Source organism: Alnus glutinosa, chromosome 2 (genome assembly GCF_958979055.1).
Source record: "Alnus glutinosa chromosome 2, dhAlnGlut1.1, whole genome shotgun sequence".
Lineage (NCBI taxonomy): Eukaryota > Viridiplantae > Streptophyta > Magnoliopsida > Fagales > Betulaceae > Alnus > Alnus glutinosa.
This window is the reverse complement of record NC_084887.1, coordinates 33,925,079-33,940,989: the sequence shown is the minus strand read 5'-3', so window position 1 is coordinate 33,940,989 and position 15,911 is coordinate 33,925,079. Positions and strand designations below refer to the sequence as shown.

The following is a 15,911-nucleotide window of genomic DNA, read 5'->3' as shown; positions in this document are numbered from 1 at the left end:
TGCCCCCCCCCCCCCCCCCCCCTCAATTCCAAAAAAGAAAAGAAAAATATTAGGTAAAAAAAAAAATTAGCCTACTAGCCCTAACAAATTTTTTTAACCCCTTGCCCATAAGAGCTTCTGACTCCGTCCCTAGTAATGATAGAGACTCTTTTTTTTATTCTTTTTTTATCGTTTTAAAGTTGACGTGACTTTTAAAATCATCATTGGATTTATAATGAATTCACTATTGAATTTTGATTCAATGGTAATTTAAAAAGTGACATCAACTTTAGAAAGATAAAAAGATGGACTATAGCATTACTCTTTTTATTTTTATTTTTTTAGTAAGGGTATTTTGTCATGGAATGAACAATGATAATTTTCAATAGCGTAGGAAAAACATTGACGCAATCTACATAAGTGACATTACCAATTGGGTTGTAGTTTGAAAGAAATATGTGAATTTTTTCATATTTTAATTTTCAGCATTTTTATTAGAACATGTATTTGAAACACATTATTTTAATAAACTGAATTAAATTGAAAGAAATTCCTCAGCTTAGAAGAAAACTTTGACCTTAACACATGAACACAAGAAATGGAGGCAAGTAAACAGGCACATGGTTAAAGGCCCCACATATATCCATTCGTATCATAAACCAATAAACAGAACAACATATCCCACAGTTTACGCATTGAATATTGCGCCAATAAATAAAACAATCTCTTAATCAACATTTGAAACTCAATACCTCAATCAAAGCCTCAATCAAAGCAACACCCAACGGCAGGCCAACTACCTTGAAGAAAAATAGCACAAAATAAATTACCCCCACCCAAAAGAAAAAAGGAAGAAAGTGGAAGACAACTCGATTCCTTCCACAAACTGGTTAAGGAATGTCTAATTCGAATACCCTCTCACCAAATGCTGAATTTTGAAGATCACCACTGCTACCAGAACCGGAGGAATGCATCCCACACTGCACCAATGGCAAAAACCGTTGGCAAAACAAATTTTCCTCTGGAAGTCAAACTAGGAGAGCTGCTCTTTTCGTTTAGAGGGGAAGTTGAGGGAGGAGGTGGAAGGTTTTCAACATGTACAGCTAGCTTCATACCACCATAGCAGAAGCCCTTGCCACTAATGATGTAGTAATTTCGAGTCACATTTAGTGGCATCACATCCCTTCCAGCTCCAGTAGTCCAATTGTGAAGAGGATGATCCGAGTTGCACGACTCATAGTCTGTCTTGTTCACCTCTAGCACGTTCATCTGGTTCCTATCATACACAAAAACTGGGGAAACAACAAAGAGTTACCCAGCAGCTTTATGGCCTTAGCTTCAAAGTTAGAATGCTTGGAAGCAGGGTTTGACTTTTCTCTACTTGCCTAACATGCCCCACTATGAACTATGTGTATCAATGACGCAACCAATAGGAAAATTAGCGAATTACAAAAACAAGCAAGGAAAATCAATAACTGAGTCCTATGAGTAATCAAAATCAATAGTGGAAGTAATATCTAGATCCAAAAAGAAATCGATTTCCCATGAATGATCAATAAAGTAGCTAACAGCAGCTCGAAAGAGTAAAGACCAGCCTATATGAAAAACACAAACAGAAACCCAAGCAAGTTCAACTACTTCAATTAAGTTTTTCTTTCATCAGCATCATAATTACCCATAAAAATATTATGAACAATATCCAGTTCAATCACCAGCCATTTTTAGCTGCTGGAAAAACAAAAGAAAACAGTTCTTTTTTCTTTTTGTTCTCTTTCCAGCAAACAAACAATATTAGAATATTAATTTCAATAATTAAATTCACAATTTCCTATGAGCCTAAGCTTTTGAAATACGTGATGGTTTAACACTTTAACCGGTATTATAGCAAAGGTCCTTAATTCGAACTTGGGCTATACAGTTTATACACCATTTTTAGTTAAATATTCTTCTTATTAGGTCTCAATTGTTAAGAGGGATGAGTTTAAACTCACACGAGAAGAAGTGTAAGAATATTAATTTAGATAATTAAATTTAATAAATGGTGATTTAACAGGCAACTCATCCCAACCACGCTGATCAGTAGTAAGAGGAAAAAAGTTCTTGCTTTCTCAAGTCTTCATAGACCACATTTTTCTTTTTTCCTTTTCTCTTTTCCTCTTTTCACTTTTGTGTATTTGCTCAGCAGTTAAACAGAGCCTTAAATGTACGTTTCACAGAATAGCAGACAACAGTCAAAAGATCTGAGATAGTCCGGTACCCTTCCAAGCGGGTTTTACACACAAAACATGGCATTTTAACAAAATTAGAGCAAACAAACTCTACATTAAGCAGAAACTTTAAGTGGGGAAAAACAAAAAAGCAAATTCAGTAGCGCAAAACAAAGAAAAAACACAATTTCCCCATAACCCCATTAGATCTATCTAATTTAGCTGCAATACATCAAGCAAAACCACACTTAAAAGTGAAGAACATAATATGAGCTACGAACTACTGATAGAAAAACCAGAGAAAGCTGTGCTAATGGAGAGCAGATCTAAGCTTGAACACGTGCATGCCCATTCACACACCCACAAAGAGAGAGAGAGAGAGAGAGAGAGAGAAGCTTACAGAGCCAGTCACCATTGTAGAAGTGCTTGTCCTGAGCCCAAATAGTGTAGTTGACATTGGTTGTCCAACCCATGTTCGCTCCCACGATCCACCGAGTAGCCGAGACCCCCGGAACCATCGCCATCTCGGCCCACATTAGCACCAGCACCACCACGGCCAGTGACCCAAACCCAGTCCCTCCTTTCACTCCCTCCATTGCTCTCTCTCTCTCTCTCTCTCTCTGGAACACTCTATCTCGAGGATGCTCTGTTTTTTGGCCTTTCTTTGCTTTTGCTTATTTACTTGTTAATCAAGAGGATCCTACTTCTGGATCTGCAACAACGACCGTTAGATTATTTATCAGGGAAAAGACATAGCTTTATTAATTAATGTTTTCTTTATTTAATAATGTATTATTAGCCACCTTAGCAAGATTGTAAAAAAGCTGACCGTTTTACGTTGGGGGGATGAGACCAACTTCAAGATTTCAAGCTAACTACCACGTGCGTTGGCGTGGCGATGGGCCATAATCCATATCTTTTTTTTTTTTTGAAGGGACATAATCCATATCTTGGTTTTAAATTACATCATTATTATATTACAGTTTTTCTTTTTTCTTTTCTGAGAAAAAAAATATAATAATTTTTCTAAGCTAGGGAACAAATTAAAGATAAAAGTAAGACAATAAATTGAAGGAAAAAAAACAGGATTTTATTTTTTAAACTATTATTTTGCTTTTGCTTTTCACTTTAGGTCTGTAATTACATTTTTTTTTCTTTATTGTGATTCTTTTCTTTTCAACGAATCAACGACATGGCTCACAGACTCAGCTACACAATAAATGCAAAAGAAACTATTATTTTTCTCTTTTACTAAATAAAATATATGAAGACTTACAACTTTTTACTAATAATGCAAATATTATATCAAAATGATGTCATTTTTATTCTAGTTACATACAAATTATGTTTTTTTTTTAAATATATAATAAAGAAAAACTAGCATGTTGATGAAGATTTTTGCACAGTTAGACTGAGCGATGAACACCAACAAAACAAGCCGAAAGTCATTAGAGTGATGTCGATTTGGGGGCCGATGGAGAAACACCGTTTGGTTAAGTCAGATAATATTATGAAAGTTTTTTTTATCTATTTTAAGCAAGATTTTTTGGAGGTGGTCTATAGATAGTGCCACATTATGACCACATAGCTATGCAGTAGATGGTTCTTAGATTTTTTTTTTATTTTTTTTTTAGCTATTTTGTTGAGTGCATCCTTAAATATTTGTTTATGTATCAATTATTAACCAAGAAAATAAAAATAAAAGACTAAGTTATCATTATCAACCATTCTTGAGGAAATGGTTCCACAATTACATTCTTATTCTAGGATGTACATACATATATGAAGCTATAAACATAAAACTAATTTTTTTGTGGGAAGGGGAGATTTTGGAGAGATTTGGTCTTCTCCTTCTTTGCAAGAAAGTCCGAGAATCTTCTAGCCGGCGAGAGCTTAGCGAAGGAAGCCTGTCTTCCGGGGGGGGAGGCCTCACGCCTCCTCCTCCCGGCTTTGTTTTTTTTGGCTATGTTTTCCCTTGGCCGTTAGGGCCAGGGTTTTGTCTCCAAGCCATTAGGGCTGTTGGAGTTTCTTTCCTCCCGGTGTTTGCACTGGTGGAGGTTGTTTTGTTTTGTCTTTCTTTCTTTTGTTTTCTTTGTCTTTGTTTGGAGCAAGCTGAGGTTTTGGTTGCTGGTTCGAGGAGATAGACGGGTGTTGGAGAATGGTCGGCGGAGATGGTGTTCAAAGTCAGATCTGTTAACCTCGGTTGGCCCTTTTTCGACATGAACCTTCCTGTTGCGGTCTTCGGCCCTCTCCGGTCTCGGTGGCTTCCTGGCGGGTCGTGTAGCTCTTTCCTGGTCGACGCGTGATCAGCACACGCCGGGGGTCTCCCTTCCTGCCCCCGCGCGTGCGGGTTATGGCTTGCTTTTCCGGCTTTGCAAGGTGCCGATCTGGACTTTCTGGAGGTCGTCTGTTGTTGGGGGGTTCCCGGAGTAGCCGTGTGTTCCGCACGCGCTTGGTTTCTCTGGCTGTTTGTTTTCCTGTGATTGTATTCCAGAACTTTTCTTGCTTTGTTTGTAAATTCTTTCCCTGTATCACAGTCTACCGACCTTCGGTAGCTGCTTTAAGCTAGGGTTTTCCCTTGCTTTGTGATTAGAGGTTCTTTACCTCTACTCACTACCATCGGCCGCCGGCCTTGTTTCAGCTTCGCCTACGGGCGTTTGTAATGCCTTCTGTTTTGTGATTTGTGTCTATTCTGTGTAATGTTCATTGTAACCCCTTTGGGTGGTTTCCGGGCGTTTTGCTCCGGTAATAAAGAAGGTGTTTGTTAAAAAAAAAAAAAAAAAAACATAAAACTGTAGGGTCATATCACATTCATTGTAGGGTTCTAAAAGTGCAGCCATTGTGAAGGAATAATCGCATGGACTTTCAATGGATTATGTAAAACACGTGATGCTCTAACCATGAGGCATGAGTTATAATATTGATAAATTATCATTTATTTACAAAAAAAAAAAAAAAAAAAAAACAATTAAAATTGTTAAATTTAATAATGTCATCAATATTCTCATGCCAATCCATGTTTTATCTTTAGAGAATTTTATGAAAAGTTATTTATTTACAGGATTGACTGGATTGATGCAGTACCAATTTGAATTGGAGATAGGTGGGAAAGGGGCACCCCATCACTTAAGCACATGTAGGAAATACCTTATAGATGGTTTTCTTATCTAAATATATAAAAAATGTAAGAAAAATCACAAAAAAAATACCTGCAACATATTCACTATGGCCTCGTTTGGTTCGTAGAATAAGTCTTTGGTATGAATGACTATTCCATTGAAATAGCTATTCATTTATTTGGTAGAGACATGTTCCTTCTTACGAAAATGAATAACTATTCCCTTAGGAATAGACAACATTTTGTTTTAAAAAAAAAAAAAAACCATTTTTTTCTTTAATTTTTTCAAACTAAACTTTAAAAAAAGAAAAGAATTTAGATCAAATTTGTGGTCGGCTACCTACAAATCTAAGGTCCAACATTTATTATTATTATTTTTTAAGATTTGAGTTTTTATGAAAAATAAGAAATTACGTAGGTTTTTTAATAATTTTGGGTCAATTCTAATTGCGGTATATGTGTTGTCGTCAAACTAATTATTTCATTCCACTCTTCCTCATTCCCAGTAATAACTATTTATTTTCCTAATGAAATACTCATTCCGTAAATCAAACGAGGCCTACATGTTTCATAAGCATTGGGAAGCACTGTAGCATTCTCAATGATTATTATAATCATAAACTCGATTCTTTATCGTCTCACCTCTCTTAAGATGAAAGAAAAAACTAAAGTAAAAGTAAAAGAATATATATTTGAATGATTTAGGAAAAAATTAATTGAAGTTATTATGAAATGTTTTTAAATAAGAAAATAAAAAATAATTTTGTTTCTTAAATTTTTTTTAAAAAAATAATTAGGTATATGCTACCGGTGCTTTTACATATTTTCCATTGTGTTGTTAATGATTTGCAGGCATATATATCATCACGAATCATGATAATAAATTTTGTGGTCTAATAAGTTTGTCTCCATAGCTCTGTCCAATTTTTATTTTATGTTTTTTTGTCTCCTCGGCATTGAAAAAAAAATAAAAAATAAAAAAAATAAAATTGACACGAACTTGTGCTCATGGAACTCAATCCCACAGTATTCCCACCAATTGTTGTCGTTGTGCTGGCGAGAGTTGTCTTGGTAAAGTGAAAGCACAAATTCAGTTTTTGATTATATTATCCTTTTAATTGACTAAAATTTTTTGGATTTTTTTTACTACCTAGAATTAAAAGAAAAAGAAAAGGCTACAGTGAGCATGAATTGACTAAAAAATGAGATGTAAAATTACAAAAGAAAGTAAATAGTATCTCGTGTCAGGGGGGAATTTAAGTTTTACTTTCTTGAAGAATTCACTAATTTGTGTTTTGGCGTCAAATGTTAAAAGATTGACGATAAACCCACCCAATCTATCTCACGTTGGCAAAAACTATCATCTGATCATGTTGTCTGCCACCTTAGACCAAAATCAAGTCACGTGCATGGCACATGACTTTTTTTTTTTTTTTTTTTTTTTACCAAAAATTTTGAAAATGCCCCAAGGTTAAAGTGTTAAAACAACACGAGAATTTTTTATTTTTTATTTAAAAAAAAAAAAACGAAAACTTAACCAAAAAAAAAAAAAAAGATGGTACCTTAGTCTAGAACTTGATAGAAGTCCACATCGTTATCCTTAAAAAATCGGCACATGTTAATTTGCCTGATTAAATATAAAAAAATAGAAACTTTTTTTAAAAAAATTGAGCCACCCCTCCTTTTTTTTTTCAAAAGGTTTTTTTTTTTTTTAAAAAAAAGTTTTAATTATTTTTAGTTTTTAAAATTTTAAATTTTGTAATTAAGCCCTTTTTTTTGAAAAAAAAAATAAAAAATTATTCTTTTTGTTTTTACACTTTACTCCGAGGGCATTTTTGAAAGTTTTGGTAAAACATAAAAACCACGTAGCATGCATGACACTTGATTTCCATCCAAAGTAATGGATAACATGAACGGATGATAATTTTATGCCAACGTGTGATAGATTGGGAGGTTAATCATCGATTTTTTAACATAGAACACTAAAACACAAATGAATAGGAATGAAACCAGACCTTTTTATGAGAAAGGAGGCCAAGACATAAAATAAAAAGGTCAAAGTATGAATGAAGAATATATGAAGCTTAAAGATTAAATTAATATATAAAAAGAAAATAACTACATATGAAAATAATTCTTAAATAGAAAAAATAGCACACACTGAGCAATATCATTATGACATTATCAATATTCAATAACTATAATCTCTAAATTACATTTTATGAAATATAAAACACAAAATGACTTGAAATGCCCGGATTCCAGCTAAGCCTCGATATACTCTCCTTCCTCTTTCAGCAAACTTCATCTTCCTTCTTCTCTTCTGCAAAACCCAGCTCTGTTTCTAAAAATGGACTCGGCTCTGCCTCTACTCGAATGACATTCTTACGGACCTATGGACAATCCAGGGCTCAATCGTCCAATGAAGAGATTCGTTTTCATCTGTAAATCTGACGTGAATTTATTTGGAGCTTGGATAATCTTTTTCAACTTTCACAATTTTAACCAGACATTAGTACAGTTAGTAAAGAGCAAAGGAGTAGAGCTCTTTCACGAGAGACGCGTGAACCTGCACCTCCAGTCCTGCCAGTCTGCTCTGCATTTCCTTTTCGCAATTCTTGTGTCTTTTTCTAGCCCCGTTCTCGTTCAGTCTTCTCCATTCCATGCATGTGAGCTGAGGAGTATCTGAGAAGAGGGAGTTATGGCGAGAAATATACCCAGAACAGTGAGTGGGGATCTCCCTGAAGATGTGTCAATGGAAATCCTTTCGAAGCTGCCCGTCAAATCCTTGATGCGCTTCAAGTGCATAAGCAAATCCATGTATGCTCTTATCACTAACCCTCGTTTCATCAAGAAGCACCTCACTTCTCCCAATCCCCACAGAGGGGCCATCCTTAGGCGTGGGGATGGGTTGGACCGCCTTCGTGTCTCCCCGTTCTCTAATAAACCCATAGAGCCGAAACCCCCACGTCTCTCAACGCTCTCTAACGAAACCCTAGAGCTGTCCGGGGATGTAGATCTCTAACAATTGTTTCAGGATGAGGTTACCGGGCTACGAATGCTCGGTCCCTGCAATGGAATACTTTGTGTTGCTGCTAATCTGACGATGAAGGATGGAGATCTGAAACCCGATTATGAGATAGTGTTATGGAACCCTGCCACAAGAGAATCAAAGATGCTCCCCCCAATCAATATGCCCACCTCCACCTTTACTTCCAATTTTGGCTTCGGTTTTGATCCCAAGACTGATGATTACAAGGTGGTTAGGATTCTGAGCTTCGATTCTCATCGCGAAGTTGTGGTCTACAACCTTAGTACTAATTCTTGGAGGGCGATTGATTCATCCCCTAACCCATCTCATTCGATTAGGTTACCTCGTTTTCCTTCATGCCTAAATGGAGTTCTTTATTGGTGGGCTATTGAGGACCCTTATAATGAAGAGCGCCGACACTTGATTTCCTTTGATATGAGCAACGAGGTGTTCCAAGAGCTACTGCCTCCCCCAACTCAAGGTATTCGTTTTGAGGATATTGCTGTTATCAATGACTCTCTAACTTTGATGTTACCAGGATGCAATTTGTTCGAAGAATGGATTGAGATATGGGTGTTGAATGAGTTTGGTAATGAAAGGACTTGGAAGCCAAAGTTTGCAATCCTACTTCCAAATTATTGGGGTCTGATACAGCTTCGGGAGGATGGTTGGGCAGTTCTAGCCGATAAAGATGATTGCTTGGTATTGCATAACCCAACAACAGAAGAAAGGAGGAATCTTCAAATATCTGAGGCTGGATTCTCTCAACTTGTTACTTACACGGAGTCCCTAATTCTCCTCAATGGACCGGGGAATGTGCTTGAGCAACAAGCCACGCCATAACAAGATTCCGGACCAAATCACATATTTGGCATATTACTTTTGGATTTCAAGTTCCTGGAATTACGTTGAAGGTGAGGGGTTTTTCTTTTACATTTTCCTGCATGTTTATTTAATAATGTTGGCTATCTTTTGAGTGCTTCGCAACATACATTAGCGAATATGAATCATGTAAAAGTCTTCCAAGTGTTTTGACCTTTTAAGAGTATAATTTCCCCTTGCTTTTTATTGATACTTTTGCTGGGTAACTCACCACAGGTTATTCGCTAGAAAGGTGAAGAATTATTTATTTATCAATTTCGATAGTTGTACTAAGATTCTGTCTATATGGTCCCTGTAAAACGGTAGAGTTAGAGGGCATTCAGAATTTTGGTTTATAACTTTTGCTGGGTTTCTGTTTGTGTTAGAAGTATAAATGGCTTGTCTTTACTCTTCTGAGCTGTTGTTAGCTACTTTATTGATATTTCATGGGAAATCTCTTTCTCTTTGGATCTAGATATTACTTTCACTGTTGATTTTGATTACTCATAGGATCCAGTTCTTGATTTTCCTCGCTTATTTTTGTGATTCACTAGTTTTCCTATTGGTTGCATCATTGATACATAGTTGGGCGCAATCAGAGTTATATTTTTTGGTAAACCAACATTTACCCTGTCATTTTTACCTTCTTTTTTTTTTCCCTTATCATTTTAACGTCTTCAACTCGAACCATCTTACTCCTTTTATTTAAAGTGCAAGTGCAAATCATGCTGTGTAGGGTTGAGTCTGACATGAGTCTCAATATGTCGTTGAGGATCATTTCAAGACCTTCAACCTTGTTACTCATTGCTGGATTGATATGTATATTGCTATAACTTAAGCTTTCTAGATAATTAGGCTCTCTAACATGGCGTTTGTACTTTGATAACAATGTGCTTGGCTTGTATAAGGGGCCCGGGAGTGTTTTTAGTCTGTTAGCATGAGATATGGCATTATTCGTAGCCTCTTAAGTTTAGGCACAATCTGTTCACCTCCAAACCTGAACTTGGCTATGGGAATCTAAGCTATACCTAATTTATTGGCCCCCTTAAAGGTCATTAAATGGTTAGCATCTCCTATTGAACTCTACAACCAATTGCACACCATATACATAATCCTGTTCATTACAAACATGCAGAAGTAGCACTTCCCCTGGCTAATTTCCTGCTCTGCTAAATTTTTTCAATCGTTTCAATCTTATATTTTGGCACTGTCATGTAATCCTACTGTTATTTCGAATGTTTACAATATATTATATATGGTTTATGAATAGCTGGAAAGTTAGGCATCCTTTGTAGAATGCTGTTACCCTGTTAGATCCTAGGACTATGGTTAATTTGAATTCTAGAACCCCATATCAAAACTTGCGTTGTTAATCATTTAAAGCTGCTGGTTAATTCTATGTTGTTTTCCCAGTTTTTTTGTATGATCGGAACCAGATGAACCTGACAATGAGAAGTGCAACTCGGATCATCCTCTTCACAGTTGGCCTCTTTTTCTTTTGGTAATACAGTCTGTAATGGAAAATCTAACTAGTGCTTCAATTTCATTGGAACTTTTGGGAATGGAATTTTTATTTTGATTAGATTATCCTTTCAATTTACTAAAGTTTTTGGAATTTTTTTACTAATGAGAATTAAAAGAAAAAAGAAAAAAGAAAGAGCTATAGTGAGCATGAATTGACGAAAAAGTGAGATGTAAAATTACAAACGAAAGTAAATAGTATCTCGTATCAATATCTATTTTTTTTTTTTTCTAAATATGAATTTTTAGTGGATTAGATAATATTTTTAATATGAGGAAAAAAGGAATATATGAATTTCTATTCGTTTATATTTTTGGTAGTAATTTCCAAGTTGAATAAAATATGTAGTATTAAAAATGGAACCGGATAGGAGGCTACTTGTTTAAATTATAATGACCGCACACATCCGCTGTCCACATATGCGGATGCGGTTATCAAAATCCATCATCAGCATATGTGGATGTGGGTAACTATTTTAGGGTATGCGGATGCAGTTAATAACTACATCTGCATTTCCTTTATATATAATATATATATTTAATTAAATTCACTAAAACGAGGTCGTTTTAAATTTAGTACTTATATTCGCATTATGCAAATGTAGATGCAGATATTGCTAATAATCGTACCACATCCGTATTTTTACCCCTACATCAGACCACTGATAGGCCTTCTTTAAGTCACTACTGAAACTCAAATTATTAAGTTAATTTTTTTAAATTAATATTTTTATATTGTGAATGAAAATATAAAAAGTATTTGTAATTTTCGTACTGGCCAAACGCCGAAAAATATTTTACGTGGAAAAAATGGTCCTCGATATGAGTCATAGAGAGACCGTCTACATGAACGAAAGCAACCGTCTATGTGAAATAGTTCATAAACAGAAGATTGGGCTGATCATTCTGTCATTGATGATGCTTCACTTAGCTTTAGATTGAACATTCTGGTCATTCGGGATAAGCATAATAAATAAGTGAGACTTTTCAAAAATTTATAAATTTTTTTCTAAATGTGAATAATGAGACTTTCAGTTTATAATTACTTTTACCATGATTGATAGCCTAAATTAAAAACTATTTATTAAATTTTTACAATATTAGAGTCTTAAAAAGTTGTTTTGAAAATAACTGTTATCGTACAATTATCAAGTGGGGGCTTAATTAAAGAGCATTTTATTAACTTTTTACCATATTAAAGCCTTATAATGTTTTGTGAGCCTTAATTTTTTTATTTTTTTTTTCTAAAAAATATATATATTTATTGTATAATTATTAGTTAAGCCCCTTAGGGGCTTTATTCAATTGGGAGCCTTAGACGACCCTAAGTTGCCTAAGGCTCGAGCCTACCATGCTCATAAATACTATACTTACAAATATAATCGTTAAAAGTCACTATCCACAAAGTCTTTTATTTATTTATTTTAAGCACAAAGAGTCTTTCATTTGCTTAAATACCGGGAGACACAAACTCTACTCATTCAGCTAAATGAGTGTGTGACGATATATAAACTCCACTCAGTCCAACCTTCTAAGCAGATACTCAACTTGAACTTCCTTCGTTAATGGCATGATCCAGTCCCCATATAGGTCAGCAACCAAGCTTGGTACTATCTTGTAAACAGGTTCAGCTCCATCTTCTCCTAAATCCACTGTCACCTCTTGGCCATAAGTTTTGGCCTTCATTTCTACTCTCCTTTTAATTGCCTCTTCAACTTTTGGATATGTCAGCATATCCATCAGTCTTTGCCTGTCCTGCAAAATCCAACACCATCACCTCAGGGGAAGAACAGAAAAAAATAAAATAATAAAATAATGTAAATAATACCAAGAAAAGCATTGCACAGAAGTACAGCAGGAATGCATCTAAGAGAGGTTGTGAACCTGTCCTTTAATGGCAGCTTCATAGGCATCTGGAGAGGCTCGAAATTTGGTCTCTGCTACATATTTACCATAATGGATTCTCTTCGAAAGAGCCTGCAATCACAATAAGAATGCATCAATCAGAGAGAGAAAGAGTATTGTTCTTAAAGATCCAATGACACCACAAATTGATGTATTTGAAAACTGCATTAACATATATGCCTTGGGGTTTACCTAAAATTAAAGTACTATCATTGAAAATGCATAAAACGTTTTTCAGAGATCAATTACATATGTCAAGATTGAATAATCTATGTAATTAGGCAACACATATAAAAATTATGTGTGAAGAATAAGTTTGTTGACCTCACCCACCAATTTCCCATAATAAATGTATCTAGACAGCAGGCATATTTGACATTTTTCTTTTACAAACTTATATATAATGTACATTACTTTACATGACACAAGGTAGGTAGATAACATGTTATAACATGCATCTTTAAAAATGTAAGGAATTAAAATAGGGAACATGCTTTGGGAAGAAAGATTTCACTGGATGGCGGATGAGCAACATGATCTAGTTCAGTGCTCAGAACTACAATTGGTCTAACCTCAGGAAAGGGCATAGTGAACTACATTTACTATTTCACATTTGACCACTTTAAAGAGTCCAACAGGCTTCCTGCTCAGAAAAGCTCCATGTTGCCAAAAATAAGTAAAACCTCCAATTTCTTCTACTATCTAGGATTTGACTTGCGTTGCTTGATTTAACAGTGGTACAACAGCAGTCAACATTTCCTCCATGAATGAAACTAATACCAAGAAGGTATACAAGTGCACACTAGAGAGAGTGAAGGGACATTGAAATACAAAGGGCAAATATAGCAAAAGACTCGAGATGCATAAAATTATTACTGCAAGGAACCATAAAGACAGAACAAGTCATACATAATTTGTGCTCACAACAATAGAACTCATAAGCATTATAGTCGTCCAAATCCATTTATAAGTAACACAGATAAATTAACCAAAATGCATACCTGCAAGCACATTGCGTCACAAACAGCAGTTGATCCACAGTTGCCATCATCTCCTTCCTCGACTAATCTCGGGACAAGATCTCTAAAATACATGTCCCACACTTTCTTATTTATATTAATTGAGTCAGCAAAAGGATGTAGTACCTGTTTGCAAGTCAGGAACAGGTTCAAAATGGAAGAAAATAAGGTGAAAGATGAAAAATAACTAGCAATTATGTTGATAAAATCTAACTGGAGAGGTATGTTATCAGTGTGAAATCCTTTTGGCAACCTTTCATTAAGTCTACTGAGTAAAACAGAACAATTTACTTATCTTTACATCAATATTACTAGTTAAATATATTTTGAACCAACCTAGCGTGAAATTTTATAGAAGGTTTGTTACGTTTCTTGCAGCAACCGAATATAATTGACCCCTTTTCCTAAGTTATACATATTTAGTTCTTTCATACTAAGCTGATCTCAAAATATTATGGACAAGTACTCCTAAATTATCCATGTTGCAAACTTCCAAAAGGTGAGAAAGGACTAGATATTCTGAGTTTCAGACTATGCTATTCACAAAATCTATAGTTTCTTCTCAATTGAATTGAGAAAAAAAAAAAATGATAAACCTGAAATTGTACCCCTGGAGCCGGAGGTTCATCTTCAAGCATAAAGGGAAAGAAAAAAAAAAAAAAAAAACACTTGGGTATACACTCATCTTATGTTTACCTGTGGGTATTGCAAAGGTGGCAACACTGGTTCTGGTAGCTCATCTGGGAAAAAAGCATGCTCATCAGGGCTCTTGAATCTGCCCACCTAATGTGCAATGAGAAATTAATCAAATGCCTTCAGTGACCCTTCCTTCATTTCAACCATTCTATTTCCAGGGGTCTAACATACCTGAGCATGAAGCTTTTCGGTTTCTTTGACCATGTATTCAACTAAAGAGCCATGGAACCCATCCATGGAGAAAGCATTAGGATCGTAAGTATCCGCATTATAACAATATTGAGCTCTTTCCAAAAGGCTAAATATAATGCTATCCTCCTGTTGAATTAAGGATCGTCTTATACCCTCTAGAGTCAGGTTCTCACTTTCATCCACCCTTTTCTTTATTGTCAATGACCTACGTTAAAAGATAGCATAATTTAGAATTTGAGCCATCAAAAATAAGAGGCAAGATGCTCGAATCCTCCCATTGGACACCAATGTATCATATAATATGCATGATAGACTTGAGTTTATGCAAGAATTTAGTGTCTGTGCAACTATAGCAGGAAGACGTGCCAGCATAGCAACAAAGTGAAGTATTACAGTTTTTTTTTTTTTTTTTCTGAGCAAGCATCACAATTAATTGAAGCAAGAAACAAATTGCTATCGGATTTACTCAGAAACATAGTTGCAAGCAACTAAAGCAATAACATAAGTCGAACCATAAAACAAGCATGTGATGTAAGTTTAAATATAAACCCTCTCAATTATTCAGGATTCTTTGTTCATTTGGATGCAGATCTGATCAATCACCCTAAATTCTAAATGTTATTCTGTGCATGCAAGTAGAAACCTTATACTGAGAACACGAAAAAACATGTCAGTCAAATTATAGGGCAAGAAATACAACAATCATCATAAACTGGACTACAATAGATTCTCGATATCCAAAACAAACATATAAATGAAATTATAGATGCCGATTTCCCTAGGTTAAAAAGAATGAAATTAGAAACAAAAATTGAAAGACATATACTTTTCCTTCCAAAAAGAATGAATTCCAGAGACCCACAAACTGGATTCCGCAACAAATTTAAAACAAAAGGGTTACAAATTTGATTACCCAGCGGAAGTTGCAGTGGCTTGTACAGATTGAATGCCTCTCTTCGCCAAGCTTGATGCATGAGACCTAAAAGAGAAACTCTGCCTGCTCTGGAGGACCAGGGAGCCAATGGGTCTTGAAAATCTGGAAGCATGATGAGCTGTAATGGCAGGAGTGGCAGGTCCTAACAGCTTCGCCTCCATTGAAACGACAGAGAGAGCTTAGAGAGCAAGGAAGAAGCAGAACAGAAAAGGCAACAAACAAAGGCCAAAATACAAAAAAACAAAGAAAAGAAACAGAAAGCTTGTGCCTTTTTGGCGCTTTGAATTGGTGGTTGTTGAGAGGAGTAGGTGTTGGAGCTGGGTAGGTCGGGGGTTTTGAACTGACCCATTCTCGAAGGTTGTGGCTGCTTAGAATGCTTTGGCCCCACGCCAACAACCTCAAGAGTCATGGCGTCGCACATCTCTTTTATTCCGCACTTCTCTTTCGT

The 15,911-nt window shown here is 35.5% G+C and overlaps 3 protein-coding genes across 4 annotated transcripts; 1 reads left to right on the top strand and 2 right to left on the bottom strand.

The window, feature by feature from the left end:
• Positions 1-600: 600 nt before the first annotated feature.
• On the bottom strand, positions 601-2,879 carry LOC133860854 (early nodulin-like protein 17). Its single transcript, XM_062296484.1, has 2 exons — positions 2,587-2,879; positions 601-1,271 (listed from the first exon to the last, which is right to left on the bottom strand). Exons 1-2 carry the CDS (start codon positions 2,780-2,782, stop codon positions 931-933), a joined length of 537 nt encoding a protein of 178 aa, XP_062152468.1. The 5' UTR covers positions 2,783-2,879; the 3' UTR covers positions 601-930.
• A 5,460-nt stretch (positions 2,880-8,339) lies between these two features.
• LOC133860873 (F-box/kelch-repeat protein At3g06240-like) lies at positions 8,340-10,811 on the top strand. The gene is made up of 2 exons (XM_062296508.1): positions 8,340-9,249; positions 10,610-10,811. Exon 1 carries the CDS (start codon positions 8,363-8,365, stop codon positions 9,176-9,178), a length of 816 nt encoding a protein of 271 aa, XP_062152492.1. The 5' UTR covers positions 8,340-8,362; the 3' UTR covers positions 9,179-9,249; positions 10,610-10,811.
• Positions 10,812-12,096: 1,285 nt separating this feature from the next.
• Positions 12,097-15,911, bottom strand: LOC133859656 (chorismate mutase 1, chloroplastic). 2 transcript variants are annotated; one of them, XM_062295137.1, is made up of 7 exons: positions 15,732-15,911; positions 15,443-15,612; positions 14,509-14,734; positions 14,338-14,424; positions 13,624-13,767; positions 12,602-12,694; positions 12,097-12,472 (listed from the first exon to the last, which is right to left on the bottom strand). In XM_062295137.1, exons 1-7 carry the CDS (start codon positions 15,882-15,884, stop codon positions 12,236-12,238), a joined length of 1,110 nt encoding a protein of 369 aa, XP_062151121.1. In that variant the 5' UTR covers positions 15,885-15,911; the 3' UTR covers positions 12,097-12,235. The 2 variants fall into 2 exon arrangements, with proteins under 2 accessions (XP_062151121.1, XP_062151123.1); XM_062295139.1 differs by lacking the exon at positions 15,732-15,911 and having other exon boundaries at positions 15,443-15,725.